The sequence below is a fragment of the Dipodomys merriami genome, unplaced genomic scaffold, assembly GCF_024711535.1.
Source record: "Dipodomys merriami isolate MVZ:Mamm:240054 unplaced genomic scaffold, mDipMer1.0.p SCAF_8, whole genome shotgun sequence".
Taxonomy (NCBI): Eukaryota; Metazoa; Chordata; class Mammalia; order Rodentia; family Heteromyidae; genus Dipodomys; species Dipodomys merriami.
In genome coordinates, this window is record NW_027206401.1 from 24419316 (window position 1) to 24439282 (window position 19967).

The 19967-nt window shown below is 37.0% G+C and overlaps 1 protein-coding gene across 3 annotated transcripts in view; it reads right to left on the reverse strand.

Annotated features, from left to right (window-relative positions):
- Positions 1-3534: 3534 nt before the first annotated feature.
- Akap7 (A-kinase anchoring protein 7) overlaps positions 3535-19967 on the reverse strand; it is a 123377-nt gene continuing 106944 nt past the window's right edge. The window contains exons 8-9 of one of the 3 annotated variants that reach the window (XR_011369279.1): positions 4821-5524; positions 4560-4646 (exon numbers count right to left, since the gene is read on the reverse strand). Coding sequence is in view for 2 of the 3 variants with exons in the window: in XM_070010087.1 (XP_069866188.1) it covers positions 4441-4646 (206 nt within the window). In the remaining variant the exon portion in view is untranslated. Of the gene's footprint in view, positions 5525-19967 lie in introns of all 3 variants that reach the window. The other 2 variants (XM_070010087.1, XM_070010088.1) reach the window with 2 other exon arrangements.

Below are 19967 nucleotides of genomic sequence, written 5' to 3' on the forward strand. Positions count from 1 at the left end.
CTAAATTTTTTAATGCAAAACTTCAAAATTTGCTTTTGTGCTTCAGTTGGATCTATAGGTCTTTCACTAATCAGCTTTTGCCAGGCTAATGCTTTATAATAATCAGCTACCATGTATTTCTTGCTCACCTGTCTTCAGGGATAGGTGTACTAGTCACAGTCTCAAATGGCAAGGCTAGCTCCAGACTGAAGGTTTGGTCCAATCTGTTCTATGTATTTCCATAGTTCCATTTGTTTCATATCCACCAACACCCATTGGCCAAAGCAAGTCATATGGTCAAGCTCAACACCAATGAACAGAGGCTTTTATTCTGCTTTTTGTGGGATTACTTTATAGAGTCATGTGGAAAAGGCAGCCCCATAGAATTCTCATAGAAAATAATATTAGGAAGTGTGAAGGACTGGGAACGACAAGCCAGTCTTTCATAGATGTGAATATCTTGTCTCATATTGTTTCCTTCTAGTTATGTCTGGGGGTACTCAGTGAGTCTTCAATCTTTAAATCTCCTCTCCCTGAAAAAACGACATAAATCAATCAATTCATGCAACAATGACTCCGTAAGTACCAGCACACTCCTTTCACCCATTCTTCCAAGTTCAGCACTAGATACTTTGATCTCTATCATATAAAGCAAGCAAGTGATTTTATTTTCCTGTTTCTCTCCAGTTACCTGATGATGTGTGCAGAGTGAGCATGAATTCCTTGAAACAAAATTACTTCTTGATAGAGTGGGGATGAAGAAACATCATCTCTTCCCTGCTGTGAGAGGACTATTTAATGGTGTCTCCTCTACCAGGGTTTCATTAGTGAGGATTTGGGAAATAGGTGGAGCATACTTAAGGTTTCACAGTGACTGGAGTCTGTTACAAGTATTCAGAATCTGGGTCAGGAACATCCCACAGTAAAACAATATGCAACCCAAAATGTCTCTTGTGTCCTATGTTGAAATAATAATTTAATATAACCTGTATTAGCCAGGATTTTTAGTATCAAATACCAGAATGAACCTTAGCTAGTCTTGTGTACAAAATGAACTCTTTAAGAAACAATAGCTCATGGAATCCTCTGGTTCTGAGAATTGGGGTGAGTAGTACAATGCCTGTTAAACCATTAGCTGCTGAACAAGGTGTGGGGGTGGGGTTCACTAACCTTCTGCCTGCTTGTCCTACCTATTCACGTTCTGGGTACCTTAGATAGGCCTTCTGTAACAGTTGCTTCTTCGTGCTGGTCTTTGCTACCCTCAGCAGAATGGACTAACTCCATGCAGGGTTTTTCTTTTTCTTGGTGGAACCCAGATTCCGTGTCGAAACTTCAGTGACACAAAAGGCTGACAAGTGAGTCTCAAGCCTCTACCATGAGGAAACAGGGCTTAAAAGATAGGAAATAGAAACACAGGAAAGGTGTTCAAATGATGCTGGATAATCACTAAGTGTGATGGATATCCACCAAGCCATTAAAAGCCCTTATCCCATGCCTCTCCCTAATGACATTTCTTAGGCATAGATCTGGCAAAAGCAGCTTTGGAAGTTGTCTTCTACAGTTTTAAGAGTTGTATTTAGCCTCTCCCTACTGTTACATATTCATGCTATTTTCTCTACTTTGATTACCATATCAGATAAACTTCAGAACTAGTACACATGCAACATGCATCTTTTCAGCACAGTCATTTCTACTCAGCCCAAATGCTTCTTATTTCTTGTGAACCACCATTGATAGCCTATTCTTGGAGACAAGGTCTTGCTGACTTTCTGCCCCAGCTAACCTCAAATTATGATCTGTCTATCTCTACCTTCCAAGTAGCTGCAAAAATAAGCATGAGTCATTATACTCAGAAAGATTCATATTGCCTTGTTCTCTCACCTCTTATAACTGTATTATCTCACAAGTATGTTCAAAACAGACTTTTTCTAATTATGGAAAAGATAAAATATGTGTGCTTAGAAACACATCAGTAGAGAAAGTATAGTGTCCTGGCTGGGCATAGTGGTGCATCCGTGTGATCCCAACCATAGAGGTAGGAGTATCGTAGGTAAGAGGATCTCAGATCAGTCCTAGCTGATAATAGCTACCTGAAAAATTACTAGAACAAATATATATATATATATATATATACATATATATATACACATATAGAGAGAGAGAAAGAGAGAGAGACTTTAAGTGGTAGAGGGACTGCCAAGCAAATGCAAGACCATGAGTTCAAACCTCAGTAACTCCAAAAGGAAAAAAATTAGGAAGAAAGAAATTATAGTGCCTATGGTTCAAAAGCGTCATGGAGATGTTGTGTCTGAGTGGTTTGGGGCAGGCACTGTACGTAGTAAACTAGTGTGTTGTGTCAATCTGAAATACAGTTAATAAAGCACAAGACCTGCAGATGTCATATAGCTGCTGAAGGTGGCAGGACTACAAACAGGACTGTCACTTCTCTATGAGTCAAGGGATGCAATACAGCATTTCATGACAGTAGTTCTCAAACAATTTAAAGCATTAAAGCAAAAGCAACATAGGTTTACTAGAAACAAGGAATCCATTTCTCAGTTTTGTTGCTCAGTTCCTCATTTATTTGGTCCTAGCTTTAACGCTATAACAAGTTCTTGGCCTTCCAATAAGTGACTAATAATGGGAAATGTGGAGGCATAAATATTGCAGTTTCAATGTTTAAATCATTCCAAATTGCCAAAATCATTTAAATGGAGAAAAATAAGCAGTTCTGAGCATTTTACATTGCATATGATCATAGTGTCTGCTTTGAAGAGCTCTCAGATTACCTTCTAAATGAACCTTATCCCCAGCACAGTGACCCAGGAGAGAAAGGAGATAACTTCTATCACTTACTTGGAGGGAATTTCTCTAATATTCATTTTGCTGAGAATGAAATAATCCAGGAATTTATCTTGTTTGGTCCTATCAGATTTGTGGAAAAACTTGGAAACTATTATCATAAAGTACACTGAGCTTATTTTTAAGATGAATTCTACCTAAAAGTCAGAATACAAGAATTCAAGCACAAGAACTTTAAAGATAATAGAGGAAAGTTTGGGAAGACCGAGGAGGGAGAAAGTATAGAGGAATTGGGGTGAATATGTCCAAGTGTGTGTGTGGGGGGGGGTGAATATGTCCAAGTGTGTGTGTGTGTGTGTGTTGAAATGCTACTCACTAAAACTGTAAAAGCAAAAGTTGTGATACAAGAAGGGGTAAGAAAGACCAATAGAGAAGGTGAATTTGATTGAAGCATATTATGTACAGGTAGAAATATCACAGCAAATCCCTTTTGTCCAATTAGAAAATCTAGAGGTCAAAACAAGGAAAATTTTTATAGGTGGTATCAGAATTGTTATTTTTGTATGTGTATGAAGCTGACCTATTTGAAATGATTTTAAATCTAAAGTTAATGATGCTTTGATAACTGTGCTCTCTTACCATAAAGTCAGGCCCATAAAAATAAAGAAACACTCAGAGATCCTGCTCCTGACTTCAGAAGAACAACATGGATCAACAAATTCCAGGAGGGAAAAAAAGAAGAGGAAAGGCAACAAGGGAAAACAATATGTTTATTAAGAGGCATGAAAATGCATAAACTCATTTATAAATAAATGTAGTATAATTTACTCAGTGAAAAAATAGCTAAAATCCATAAGCCAACTGGATTTTATATGTGAAATGATTACATATTTGATCTCTAATCATTTCTCCCCTTCATTGTGATCTATTGGTAGCAGCAATTTTTCAATGACTATAGAAAAAGCTGGTACCAATAATCATCACACAAGGAGAAAATTTTTCAAGAATGCTCTTTAAAAATGAATCAGTGCAAACAAATTCAAATTACAAGGGGTATAGTAAGACCCGTGGCTTATCTTCAGGAAACTAGAAAAAAAACTGTTAAAAAATGATAAAACATACTGCAATTTGATCAGTGAAAAATAATACAGGTGGATATAAAACATTCTTAACCAGTGATTACAATTCTTAATTTATAATATTCATTCATATACTAATACCAACTCAACAAACATTCAAATTCTCATTAAATTCTACATCACTAGATGTAGACACACGTGGACATTGCTTCTGTGGGTTAACAATGATCAGGAGGCGTGTGACCTTTAAAATACTGTTGTTGGTTTTTTCTTTAAGAGATTTTTTTCACAGTCTGTATTTTTATCTGCAAAGCCCCAAAGAACATCACAACAGCTAATTAAAAAGTCATTGCTAAAAAATGACTCAATAGTATAGAAATAAACATTCTAAAACATAAGTTTAGCTCAAAAAAATAATAGGGCAAAATCAGTTTTCTTTAGCAAGAAATTAACTCCTTACCAAAAGCTGGTTCAATCACTATTATATAGAAACTATCAGGACACTTTGGATTTACCAAAGAGCTATTGAATAAGCTAAAAAGATTTCATAAACTATCTTACCGTAATAGCAATATAGAGCTTATATCAAAGCTGCAATAAAATCATCATTATTTGCTTGATTACTTTCATTTATAAGTCTTTCTTCCAAAAGCTCCCTTCTAATTTTGGCCTGAATTTCAGGCTTTAATAAAAGTTCCTTTATCTGTTTCACTTTGGACTTCAGACTCATCCTTTCTCGATGCAAAACTTCATTAAGTAAGTCTTGGATTCCAAAAGGTTTCTTGCCTAAGAAAAAAAAATTATAATACATTTAAAGTACAAATATCAATGAAAAACATTTAATATGACATATTCACTTATCAAAATAAGGTTAAAAAAAACCTTGAAAATGTTGCCCACCTTTTATAGAAAAGATCACATTTTGCCAAAAATATATCATTTACATAAAACATAATTTACCGTGAAGAAAGATCACCACGGAGCAACAGCACATTGAGAACAAACATGACATATTTATAGGCTAATTGTACACATGATCATTTCAACAGTGATGACTTTAAATTTAGCACTTGATAATGATGTGTGAGTTTGGGTTTAGATAAAAAGCAGTCAGATGCCTCAAGCAATATAAATGGCAGTATTCTATTGGTGGCAAGACCCGTCCCACAGCCTCTGAATCCAGGAGGCATAACTCAAATTCATTCCTGTCCCTTGTGCAAGGTGGAAAGCAAGTAACACGTGGGTCATTCTTCTTTCAGAAATTAATTTCCTCTGCTAGTCCCAGCACTCACTTGTCTTCTGTTATGCTTCAGCAGTGCAAACATATTAACTGTGTAAGTGTCAGGCAATCTCCAGGGATTGGACAAGAGACACTTAAACAGCACAGGGCAAGTCAGTCCCAAGACTTAGCAGAGGGGCAAAGATTTTTTTTTCTCCCTATGGAGCAGTGGGGACAGAGTTCCAGTCTCATTTCCTGTTGTTATCTTGGTCGCAACCATTCCGATCAGCCTCTTCTGTTTTCACAGAGCTCCCTTCCCCAGGCTGCTTTTTGTTCTGTGTTTCTTCCAGATACTGCTGGACAGCCTTGAGCACTGCATTCTCCACCAGCCTCTTACTGAGCCTTACTAGTTCAGCATCATCCGGGTCCCTTCCGTTCTTTTCACCTACATTCCACAAGAGAGAAGAGAAGTCACTGAGCTCATATCACCATAGCAACTCCGCATGCAGGGGCCAGCTAGTTCAGTTATTAGAAGAGCAAGTGTCCTTCAATCTGTAAATTAGATCTATAAGTCCAAGAATAGTGGGTTGCTTTTTCATGTAATATTTGCAGAAGCTGGAGCTTTCCTATTCCTGGAGACTTCCAGTTGAAAAGCAGTTCATTAGTTCCTATCTAGAAATGCTTTACTTAGCAATGCTAGACATTTCCCATTTCTAGGTGGAATTTTAAATTCTCTTTTTTATTACTCATTACTACTGTGCCCAAGAGCCTTAGCCATGGGAATTCACCATGTTGGTCTGCGTCTGCTTTTCCTCCAGCTATCAGGAGATCAAGATTTCTCACATTATTTCATTACTTAGCATCACTCATTTTAAAATGTTTGGCCTACAGGTTTTTATTAAACTCTCAGCACTCCTTTTAAGTCAAAGGCAGTAAACTATTGCTAACAACTGGCTTAAAATGAGCTTGTAAAGCTGACCTTAATCTCAGTGCTATCACTACAGATAAAGAAGCAGGAAATTCTTCAAAGCAGTGAGGATTTTAAGGGTAAACTCTCAGATGTCACTATCATAAGGTCATTTTGCTATTGACATCCCTCCAGTGATAATCCAGGTTAAAGATAGAATACTATCTTTCCTATTTTTGAAAAAAAAACTAATTCCTATCTGTTTTCATGCTATACAGTCTCTAACTTATCTCCTTTTTCTGATAGGAAAAGAGAGCTCCTTCTGCACACTACTCCCTCCACTAAGCCATGGGTCCAGGAAGGAAGATAGTTGGAAGCAAGGAAGTCATCAGAATGCACATATTAAGATCAGCTCATTGCTAGAAGACTACCCATGGGCTCCATAAGGAAAGGCCGTTATCACACTTCACACTCATCAGGTCTGGAACAGGCAGATCAGAAATGTACTATGGAAGATAGATATTATTTCTATCCTCACGTTAAATAGGGATTGAAGGCATGCAAAAGTGAGAAGTAGCCAGAACCTTCCTTTAGAGCCTGATTATTTGTCTAGAACACATACTCAGAAACAGTTCTGCTTATAACATGCTTCCTAGGACCACACCAAACAGAAGAGAGGATGGGTTAAGAGATATTAACAGTGGGGAGTCTTAGCAACTGCTTTCCCTGAAAATATGGTAATACAGCCCCCAAGACCCAGACCATCACTCTGAAATAGAACATTTGTAGTGTAAAATATGTTCAGAGTTGAGTGATCTATTACTCAGTGATAATTATATAGAATTTACTAAACATAAATATGTCAAGATGTTACGAATGAATACAGTTCATTTCTATGATCACTTTGGGGTACAAGATCAAATTGTTTTTACTAATAAGTATGAATAAAATCAGTGTCTAGTATTTGAAGGATTTTATCTCAATCTTAGAGCGTAGTGTTTATACTATGGACATAATAACTCCTAAGGCATTACCTGACCTATGTATTTATTGTTTATTCATATAACATACAGAAAATTAACTGGGCACTGGTAGCACATGAACATAATCCTAGCTACTGAGATCTGAGGATCCTGGTTCAAACCCAGCCTGGGCAGCAAAGTCTATATAAGACTCATCTCCAATTAGAAAACAGGAAGTGGTGTTGTGGCTCAAAGTGGTAGAGTGTTTACCTTGAGCAAAAGAGCTCAGGGACAAAACCCAGGCCCAGAGCTCAAGCCCCACAACTGACAAAAAAAAAGAAAAGAAAATAGAAAATTAGGCGGTAAGTGAAAGAGTTCTATAAAACCATTTGAATACTGTAAATGTCGCTCCATTTGTCTTCCTACTCATGCTCAGTGCCTACGTTAGTAAAGTTGTTCTTAAGTCCACTTCAGAACCTCATCCACTTTCTCACTGATAAATAATAAGATTATAATAAGATTATATTTTAATCTAATTAATAACTCAATCTTTAAGATTACTCTCAGATCTAATATTATGTGCCTTGTTAATTTCTATCAGTACACATAAGTGTCCCTATTACTTTAAACAGTAAAAGATCCCACAAAATGCTAATTTTCTCTTTAAATTGTCCTATTTTTGCTTATGTTTTTACTATTCTCTAAATCAATCAAACTTAAACCAAGATGTTAGCATCTTTGACACTTTCCTGTCCTTTATCCGCCCACTTAATTACTAAGCCTGTCAAGAAGCACTTCACAATTTCTTCCTCTCCCATGCATCTTATAAAATATCTCTAGATGTGTTTTTCTAAAATACTCTAAAATACACGAAAACAAGCTTGTCTTTTAAGACTCTCCAAAATGTCCTATCAACTCACTGCTACTTTACTTCTAGTCAGCTTCCAACATATCTCTAGGAACCTCTACACTATTCTCTATCCATACACAGTCCTACTCCTTGCCTCACTAATTAAAATCTCACCTATTCCATGAAGCCTTCCATGACTGGACCAGTAAGAATCCTAAGCTGCCAGTGGATTCCAATAACACTAACCTGCAGGTTATTTCTTCATGCACTCAAAGTATGTCTCTAGGATCTACTAAATGCCTAGAATTCTTTCAGTCTACAGAGATGCAGCAACAAAAAAAATAATTTTGCAATGACTTTTTTTCCTTAATTCCTTTACAAATTATGAGAGTAACTTATTAATTTATTCAACACTTAGTGATCCAGTACCCATTCTGGTAACACAGTCTTGAGAACAGAAATTCTATCCTAGGCTCCTTAATAATCTTCTCTAATAGTACAGTGTAGTTTATACATCATCATAATAAATATGTTAGTCTAGTAAATTGTTGATTAAAAATCTTTGAAAGCAGTCACAATATTTTTGAGTGATACTATTTTATTATAAAAATAGCACACATGGTCAGAAATTTAAATTTAATATTACATTTAAGGCAAAAGTAGTGAGACAGTGACAATGTCACACATCTGTATTCTGAGCACTCAGGAGGCTGAATTCAAGACCATCCTGAATTAGTACAGCAAATTCTAGCCATCCTGCACATCAGCAAAACAAATAAGCAAAAGCAAAGTCAAAGAATTACAGAGTAATTAAAAATATCCATGTGAGAAAACTACATTGACTTTGATTGATAAACCCAGACAAGAATACATTTCTGACCAAAGGGAAAAATAGTAACTACCTACAGTAATGAATTTTCTAATCAACCAATGAAAATGAGACAAATTCACAAAGGAGTCTTCCAGATATATCTGGACTTGAGTCTTTCCTTGTAGTTTCTGTAACTATCCTCAGCCTATTAACATAGCCTGAAAAAAGCCTTTGAGAGGCTTATCACAGAGCCTAGCAAGAATGCAACAATCCAGGAAGCCTGTATTCCTTTACTCAGTCAGAACATCTTATATTTCCATTTTTAGCAGATTTAATTTAATTTCACTAAAAGAGGCATTTTAAGATTAAAGTTATTCTGTATTTTCTTCCACTGATTTGAGTGAAGTTATCTATCTTCCACAGGGACCATGTAAGGTAAGAGATGAATATCTCCATTCACTGAAGCCTGGAAAACAGCCAAGGCAGCTCAGCATGCTGCTGCAATGCACATAACTTCCTTTTGATTCCAGAGAAAGAATACACAAATTATTTCCACAGAAGTATCAAACTCTTGATCAAAAATACCCTTTCTTGCCGAGTGCTGGTGGCTGAGATCTGAAGATTGCAGTTAGAAGCCAGTCCAAGCAAGAAAGCCCATGAGATACTCATCTCCAACTAATCACCAGAAAACACAAAGTGGATCTGTGTCTCAAAGTGGTAGAGCACTAGTCTTGAGCAAAAAAAAGCTCAGGGACAATATCCAGGCCCTGAGTTGAACTGGCAGAAGAACAACAACAAATAAATAAAAACACATGGTTTACTTAGTTTACTTGCTATCTTGCTTAAAAATAAAACCAACTAACCTTAACATTGTTATTTTGGGAGTGTTCTTTTTATCTTTAAGTTGTTATATCAAGAAGTTGCAATTTAACAAAACAGTTGTTGTTTTTATGAGTCATGAAGGAAAGTCAATAGACATGTATCTCCAAGTAAGTACTAGAAAATCAGGAGTGAAGCTGTGGTTCAAGTAATAGGTGCTAGCCTTGAGCCAAAGAGCTCAATGACAGCACCCAGGCCCTTTGTTCAAGCCCCATGACTGACACACACACAAAAAAGGAAACAAAGAAAATCTTCATACAATATAATGTATAATGAGCAAGAACATTACAAAGTTTCCACTTTGCACACATTCCAATTCAATTTGTACTGTGCAGTGTCTCCTGAACCCCTGGGTATTGTTCTTCGTACATAGACAATACTTTTTCAATTTCCTATCTCACATCATAAATAAATATGAAAAATAAATGAATACAAGTGCTGAAAATAAGAAAACATTCAAGAACTTCTTAGTGACTTTGAATGTCTTAAACAGGGCATCTAAAGCACAAACTACAAAACATGATTAATTGGATTCATCAAAATATAACACTTTTAACTGAGAGAAAGAGAGGGAAGGGGTGACACTGTTCAAAAAGAAATGCACTCATTACATGTAACCCCTCTGTACATCATCTGTACAATAATAATAAAAAATAACCTTCTGAGGCTTGGAAGCAGCTTAAATGTATATAATTCTTGCTCTTTTAAAGTTACTGTTAAGAACATAAAAGGCAAATCCCCAGAGTGGGAGAAAATACTTGCAAAACATATCCATCAAATAATTTGTAATTAGATACAAAAAGAATATTTACAGTTGAATACAAAAACCAAGAACCAAAATTTGTAAATGGACAAAATAATGGAAGTTTTACTTCAAAAGGGCATATGGATACCTAATACATATGTGAAAATATACTCAGCATAAGTAATCAGGAAAAGGCCAAGTAAAGTCATTTAGAAGACACCCACTAGAATGGCTATCAACAAAAAAAAAAGATACCTAACACTAGATGTTACTGACAATATATGAATCCATTGGCTTAAAGAAGTGCAAAAAGAGCATAGCTATTTTATGAAAACAATTTGAAAAATTCTAATTAAAGAGAACCATCTTCTCACCATGCAATCCAGCAATGTCAGTTAAGCTAGACTGAAAAATAGGTAAAATGAAAGCATTCATGCTCATCAAACACACACACATGAGTGTGTTGGTGGTAGCTTTATTCATAATCACCTCAAATTTGAAACCACTTCAACTGGTGAATAAAGCATGAAGCTACAATGCGATGGCACACTACTCCATGCAAAATAATAAAGTCCTGACACATGCAACAACACAGGTGAATTTAAAATAGATTATCTTATGTGAAAGTAGCCAGACTGAAAGGGTAACATAACATATGGCTGTACATATAACATTTAGCAAAACTAGACTACAAGTAACCATGTGGTTCTAGGAGCTAGGGTAACAGGAAGGACAAGAGAGAATTTTGGAGGGTGTTGGAAATATTCTTGTTTGTGGTGTGGTTCCATGATGACTCCATGCATTGATTAAAATTCACAGAAATAAACATGAGAAAGAATAACTTTCACTGTGTGTGAATTGACCTCAACTTAAAAACACAAATGAGAAGAATGTCTTTCCAGTGATGAGTGGCCAATTTTGCCTGCAAATGGACTCGTGACTTGTCATTCTTCACAATTGGCAGAGGCTGAGTAGAAAGATAACTTCTCAGTTCCTCTGTTTTTGAGACTCATCTCAACTGTGGTATTGTAATCACTCACAGCTGCAAGTCTAGTTCTTGGTTTCTTTCTTATGAATCCTATTTTTCTGCTGTGTTCAGTATAAAAATATTTACCATAAAGTACCGGGTAAGTGGTATTACTACTCCCTTTTGGTAGATTAAGCATATCATCCATTCCTTTATGCTCAGAGTACTGACTGAATTGGTAAGAAGCACTCTGACAAGTGATCCTAATCACTATGTTGCTGAAATATTTCAGAGGGTGCTGTGCTCATGGTGGTTCTTTTTCAGAATCCCTGTGCTTCTCCATATCATAAATTGATCTCTATTTTACAGAAGCTGGTAGTTCCATCTCTGAATTTTAGCCACTATATTTTTTCATGTTGAGGAATATGGGGATTCTCCTTGGCCCTGAATGGCTGCATAAGGCTACTCTGAGTCATTTTGTGTAAAACTGATAAGAAGTAGACAATTCCAAGTAGTGATAAGTTTTTTGAACTGCAGAAAAGAAGTAGAAATTCCTACCACAAGTGCAGGTCAGGTCCACAGGAATAGCACAAAAGTATGGTGATGGCTGAAAATTTACTTTTTTTTTTTTTGTCGGTCATGGGGCCTGGACTCTGTGCCTGAGCATTGTCCCTCAGCTCTTCAGCTCAAGGCTAGCGCTCTACCACTTGAGCTACAGAGCCACTTACATTTTTTTCCACTTAGGTGATGCTGAGGAATCGAACCCAGGACCTCATGCAGGCAAGGCAAGAACTCTACCACTGAGCCACTTTCTAGCCCTGAAAACTTACTTTTATGACAAAGAAGACATAGATATTTTCTGACAAAGAAATTTTATGTCACAAGCACAAGCTTTCAAATAAGCATACCTTTCACTCCTTTGAAAAACAAAGAGGCTGAGAAAAAAGCACTACTTAAATCTTACAATTATTACATGCAGGTAATCAACACCATCTATTTCAAGAGTCTTACACATAACTTAAAAGTATGACTAGCTGCAATTAACTTCACTTATTTGGCCAACACATCTGCTTGTGATAATAGACACTTTTCTTTATAGGCTGAGATCCTGAGCTAGAAATGGATTCAAATAGAAATAAAGGTTGCTTTCCTGTTCTGAAGGTAATATTCACCAAGATTGATGAGCAGAATAAATGTTGCCAAAAATCCAGTGTAGTAAAATAAATCATAAGTTGTGGGTGTCACCTTGTCCCTTTAAAGTACCCCAGGTTAAGAGGAACCACAGGCTGGAAAAGTTCCCATAATGGCAGGTCACTACAGCAATAACAGGAACAGTTCCTTCTGTTTATTTAGATAACACTTCATACTTTCCCAGCATTTTCAGAAACCTCTCATTTGTTTTTCACAGAAGACTATGGTAAACTGTTATTCTTTCTTTGTAACAATGAGACCCAAGAGATTACATAAATTAAGATTATAGAGCCATAGGGATAGAAATTGGTAGTTCTCTGACTAGAAATCAGGAAGCTTAATCCACTCATCCCTTTTCTTGGGAAAAAGAAGGTACACATGTAAGAAATGAACCATTGTTCAGTTGGAAAAACAAAATAATTTAGACCATCTCATTCTCAAATTGAAATTTTCAATACTAAATAAGCTTATCAATTAGTACAATTCCTTTCTTCCTTTTCTCCCTCTTTTCCTTTCCTTCCTTCCCTCCCTCCTTTCTTTTCTTTCCTTCTTTCTGTCCTTCTTTCCTTCCATCCTTCCTTCCCTTCTTTTCTCCTTCCTTAGTTCATTCATTCGTTCCTTCCTTCCTTTCCATGCTGCCATCTTTCCTTGCACAACCACTGAGCACCCTCTACTTATGTGTACCTGTGAGAAGCACTGTGAGCCTGCATTTAGGAACTTGCACTTCAGTAGAACACATGGTAAAAAATAAGTAACAGGTCATGAATGCTCTGAAGGAGCATTTATTTACACAAGACTGGTCAATTCCATAAGAGAAAATGCCCCAACCTGTATCATGTAGGAGGCGACACTGGGGCCAGATCATCTTGGGTAGACTATGGAATGGCATAACATGGAAGTAACACTGGCTCAGCCTTGTAAGCAATGGCAGAGGTTGCTCTAGTACAAAGGGAATGATGTGGTGGGAGGAAGAAGGAGGAGGCTGGAAAGAGAATGTGAAGGATTCAATTTGCAGGATACCAATGATATTTTAAAATATATGCTTAGTTCAGAGACTCTTATTGGAGCTAAGCGTCTCATGAACATTTCTGCTCAGGCTGGCTTTGAACTACAGACTTCAGATCTCAGCCTCCTGAATAGCTAGCATGAGCCTGAGTGCCTGGCTTTCCTCATTTTGTCTTAAGTTTGATATAAATAAGGCAGTTGTTAAACTTAAAGAAAGGGACTAAAATATAAGTATAACTATAGTGTCCAGAAACTACCTCCCTCCCTCCCTCCCTCTATCTCATCATTGAGTGTGGGGGGGGGGGGGAACCAGGGCTTCCTTCTTGCTAGGCAAGCATTCTACTGCTGAGCTATGTACTCCACACTTTTTGCTTTAGTTTGATAAAGTCTTGTACTCGTACTTTTGCCCAGATTGGCCTCAGACATTGATCCTCCTACTTCAGGTTCCTGAGTAGTTGGAATGATAGATGTGGCACCATGTCTGATTTAAAAAAATAAAATAGGATCTTGCTAAGTTTTCCTGGACTGACTTCAAACTACATTCCTCTTATGTTTGAGTAGCTGAGATTATAGGTTATGAGCCACCACACCTGCAATACTGAAATATTTTTAAAGAACATTTTAACATGATTCAAAATCAGTTTTCTAGCCAGGTGCCAGTAGCTCATGCCTATAATCCTAGCTACTTAGGAGGCTGAGATCTGAGGATCGAGGTTCAAAGCCAGCCCAGGCAGGAAAGTCCGTGAGACTCTTATCTCCAATAAACCACTAGAAAACCGAAAGTGGTGCTGTGGCTCAAGCGGTAGAGCACTCTCCTTGAGCTGAAGAGCGCAGGGACAGCGCCCAGGCCCAGAGTTCAAGCCCCATGACCAACCAAAAAAAAAATTAGTTTTCTGACTAATCTTAAACCAAACAGCTCTTTTTGGGTGCATAAATGTACAAAACTTTCTTCATAATTATTCAGTACCAAATACATAAAATAGGTTAAAACCCACTGTTTTACTTTGATGGTTACCAAAACCCAATTTGTAAAGTCTGAACATGAAAATCCAGGTAAACAGAAATATTTGGTCAGTATATTTGCTCACAAATTTTCCCATCCATCAGTGGGAAAAGTACAATGAGCCTTATAAAAGCACTAACGATATGTCAACCAGAGAACCTAAAGATGATTGATCAATCAAAACAAAATCATGACAAAACATTCACCCTTGGCCATTTTTTTTGGCCATAAATAAACACAGCACACTTTAAAGGCCTAAAGACTAGTAACTTCATAAATTTATTGCTTTCGCTTCAGGAGTAATCCTGAAGAAAGTAATTTTTAGGATATAGCTTTCTCTTCTTGATAACCTAAGACACTTCCAAAACAGCATCCAAATAAAAACCAAAGTGCTCTAAGGTTCTTTTTGGTGATGTCATTAGAGATTCCAAAAATATGTGGATTATTATTGCAAAACATTAAACAAGGCTTTAAGCTTGATGAGTAATGCACTGATGGTATGCAAATGTAAATAGGTATAGTCCATCAATTGCCATTTGTTTAAAGCTCTGATCTCCAAGTAAGAAAGAACTCTTGGTTAAATTTCAGGCATCAGTGAGAAATAGCCAACAACTATTTAGAAATAGACAATTTTCTGAATAAGACTCCAATAGCTTTAAAATGATGAGAGTTGGCAAATGGGACTGCATTAAATTCAAAGCCTGGGTATTAATGACTCGTGACTGTAATTTGAGTTACTTGAGAGGCTGAGGATAGGAAGATTGAGGTTTAAGGCCAGTTCATACAGAAAAGTTTACAAGGCCCCTTCTCAATGCATAGCTGGACCCAGTGGTGCAGGGTGCCTGTCACCTCAAGCTACAAAGGAGGCTGACAACAGAAGAATCGTGGCTATGAACCCCAAGATAGGGACACAGTCATTTTTTCTTTCTTGCAATTGTTTCTAACGTATTTATAATGTACCATGTGATCTTTTTGTTTCTTTGTATGTTCCTTCCCCATGGTATAACCCCATATTTGATGTTGGTGCCCTGCATCTTGTACATACACTTCTTTAATTTGGGGAGGAGAAGGGAAAAAACAAAATGCTTAAATAAGGATACAGGTTGACCCACTGTAACAATGAGATGTACAAGATACTATGTTGAAAAACAAACTTTACAATTTAGGCGGGGGTGTGTGGGGGGGTGTGGGGGGGGAGTGAGAGGGGGGAAAGAAGGGAGGGGGAAAGGGGGGAATAGTTGTAGAGGTGGGAGGGAAGAGATGGTAGGGGAAAAACCAAGGAGGAGGTAACAATGCTTGATAGGAAAGGTACTCATTACCTTGCTTATGTACTCATGTAACTGTAACCCCTCTGTACAGTATTTTTACAATAAAAAAGTATTTTAAAAAATCATGGCTGCAGGCCAGTCCCAGCCAGAAAAGTCAGAGAGATTCCATCTCCATGGAAAGAGTCTGGACATTGTGGTGTGTGCTTGTGATTTCAGTAATAATGGGAAGAAGAAAGCTGGCACATCACAGCTCAGGTGTGCCCTTCAGTATGAAGGAAGTCATTATTCCTAAAAATAACCAGTGGAAAACAGGGTTGGAGGCATGGCACAGTAGGATTTTGCTAGCATAACAAGTGCAAGGTCCTAACACACACACACACACACACACACACACACACACACACACACACACACACACACACACACACACACACACACACACACACACACACACACACACACACACACACACACACACACACACACATTAAAAACCCTTCTGCACAACAAGAGAAACAATGACCATATTGAACAGACATCCTACAAAATGGAAAAAAATCATTACCAGTCATTTATCTAACAAAGGATTATTATGCAGAATAGTTAATGCAAAATAGTTAACAACAAAAGAACAAATTAACCAATCAATAAATGAACACATGAACTGAATACATTAAAAAATGTTCAACATCTTTACTCATCAGGGAAATGCAAATCTGAACTACACTGAGATTCTATCTCATCCCTATCAAAATGGTTTTCATCAAGAAAACCAACACCAAATGCTGGTGAGAATATGGAGAAAAGGAACATGTACACACTGTTGGTAAAAGTGTAAGTTGGTTTGGTCATTATGGAGATCGGTATGGAGGGTCCTCAGAAAAAAAAAACAACTTAAAAATAGAACTACCATGTGACCTTGTTATACAATATACCTTTATCCAAAGAAGTAGAGATGTCTATGTTTACTATTCACAATAGCTTAGCTACTGAATGAGATGAGATGGCCAGCAACTGATGAATTGATAAAGAAAATGTGTGTGTGTGTGTGTGTGTGTGTGTGTGTGTGTGTGTCACAATGGAGTACTATCAAACCATGAGGAAGAATGAAATTACTTTATTTGTAGGAAAATGGATAGAACTGGAGATCATCATGTTAAGTAAAATAAGACAGACTCAGAAAGACGAATACTACATGTTTTTCTCTCATATTGGAATCTAGATTTTTAAAATGGCATGAATGTATACTATTTGGGAAGAAGAAACCAGCATGCGAGGAGAAAGGGAATGAGAAAAGGTAACAGGGGATGGATATGATCAAAGTGCCTTATAGAATGTATGGAAATAAAAATGTCCCATTATTTTATGTATTCAACAGATGTAAATAAAAATAAAACCTAAAAAAGTTATAAGAATTGTATCACTAATTGTATATTTCTACTTGGTCTCTTGAGAAGGTAGAAAACTTCTCTTTCTGTCTTTGTCTCTCTCTCTCTGTGTCTTTCTTTCTTTTTCTCTGGTAAGAAACACATTTATCTTCTTAGAAAAAAGTCAAGGAAAAGAGAAAATTTTAGATAGAGAAGAGAAAATTTTAGATAGAGAAACAGACAAGTCAGGTCAAAGAAAAGCTTCCGCTATAGCACCACCCCACCTACAAAGGGGAGATAAAGGTGCTGGGAAGATGGTTCAAAGAATGATCCAAAGATGATCCAGGGCTATGTTTCACACCTCTTCTGTAAGGAATAAACCAGAGACTAACCTCACTGCAGCTGCTAAAAGACAATCTCCAGGAACTTGGGGCTTGAGGAACCAAGTTTGTTTTCCACAAGCTGCTCTAAGACATACTTTGCTGAACACTAAGCCCTCAAACTCTGCATACTTAATCTTTTCCAACAAATGACAAGATTTTACTCATTCGTGGCACCTATATTTATGGATCCTTTTTTAAAACAATAAATCTACCTCAGTACCTGCTATATGCCTGGCTTTTCTTTCCCCACACATTTAAGTGAAAAGCTTGTCACTGCTTATATGAGAAACCAAGGATCAGAAAAACCAAGAGACCTGCTCAGTTCCACACAACTAAGAATTGTCAAAGTAGGACTCCTGTGTAGATCTATATGGCTCCAAAATATCATACTTCTGTCATTATACCACAGTGCTGGCTCTCTGGTACCTCATATAATATTATTATATATTATTATTACCCCTTCTATAATATTTTCACTCTAAAATGGTGCTTCTGATCAGAAAATATTTATAATGCTACTTACTGAGATATAAAATCAGAATGCCTAAACTGTATTCTTCCTCCTCCCCTCCCCCCCTCAACTGCCTCATTCATCCACCGCTCATTGGTTCTTTATGTCTGAGAGTTGCTCAAGCCCTTCTATGGTCTACTTTTTTATTTTTAAACCAGGGATAACAGTAGTTTAATATAAAAAGGCAATTGTAAAAGTTAAATAAGAAAATATAAAAAGTCTTTAACACAGGGCTTGTCTTACAGTAAGCCCTGTTTCTTGAAACAATGTTGAAATAATGGCAAATTAGAAAATTAGGCATCATTCTATAGACCTTACATTGTCACACTTTTGCAACCAAAAATGTTTCATCATAGGAAATGAGCTGCTAATTAATCTTACAATAGATGTCTCACAGACATGAATAAACTGCCCTGAAATAGTACAAGATAAAATGGTTTGAGCTTGCTAGCTGTACCAAATTGATTGAAATGTGTGATGTTGAAAAAATAATTTGCATCCATTTCAGTTTGTATGTAACTTTCCTAAGTCATACCTACTTTAGAATATGCATAGTGCACTTGTGATAAATATTTTACAGCCCTTCTTTCTGGTCATTCATGCATTTTTTGGTCAACCCCCCTAAAACATTATATAACTAATAACATAAAATGCAGCAAAAGGTATTATAATAAAATGTAAAAAAATAGGACCAATAAATTATAACAACAAGTAGAGTAAAAGAAAGTAGAGATGACAGAAGAGAAAATATTGACAGCCATAACTGGATTCCAAACTTTCCAATATTCACAGTGAAAACTGGAGCACTCTTGATTCTCTATGTTGAGTCCAAACCACACATCATGGAGAGTTCCAGATCAGCGCAATCGCTCCATTGTTTCAGAGAGCTTCAGGCCACATCCACTCTAAACCCATTCTGTTCCAATGTTCACCTGTTTTGTAAGGAAGGAAGAACACCACCCATCCCTTCTCTTTATACGTTCCTGCAGATCTGGTGATCAGGACTACCACTAGTCCAGACCTTGCCCTGGGTTTATTTCTTAAAGTGTTCCATCCTCAACACACTTTGGAAATTTCCATAACGTACCACTTTTGTTACTGTATAAAAGCACTCTATACTATAACATAAATTACAATGGCTTTGAAGCTTGTATAGTTTACAACCTGTACCTTCCCTTTAACTTTAAATGTGAGACTCAGAAGAGAAAAATTCATTCCATTCAAATGTAGGACAATAAAGATGCTCCAAGAGCTATTGGGACTCATATTCCCCTCGACACCTAAAGCTTGTGAAGGTGAGGACACAGAATAGAAAGAAGAGATGGAGGGGGAAGAGGGGGTGAGTCCAGAATCAAGCTCAAGGTCAGTTTCCATCCATCTTCTTGTTTGTTCATGGGAGCCACTACATCTCCCCCCGCCCCCCCCTCCTTTTTTTCCTGACAGTTCTGAACTTGAACTCAGGGACTAAGTGCTGTCCCTGAGACTTTTTTGTTTTTGTTTTATTTTTGTTTTTTGTTTTTTTTGTTTGCTCAGGACTAGTATTCTACCACTTGAGCCATAGTTCCACTTCCTGCTTTTTCTGAGTAGTTTATTGGAGGTAAGAGTTTCATAGACTTTCCTGTTCAGGCTAACTTCAAATCAGGGTCCTCAGATCTCAGCCTCCTGAGTAGCTAGAATTACAAGCATGAGCACTGGTGCCCACAGACATTCTCCCTTTTTAATTAAAAAAAATGGATTTTCTTTGATGTGATTTGCTGAATCTATCTTGTTACTGCCCTGACTCTTTCAACTGCCCCTTTCTACTGAGTGATTGGTTCTCTTAGATGCTGAAGACACAGAAAAACAGTTTATCATCCTCAATGATATTCTCTACCTAGCTGCAGGTTAAACTCCAATTTATTTTACTAACCTATCCTTGTATCAGGACTTGACAGTGAACGTAATTAATGGAGCATAATAGAAGAATCTGAAAAAATATTTATTCTTCCCTCCACAAAAAAAAAATGTATAGCACAAGATCACAGCACACATGCCTAACA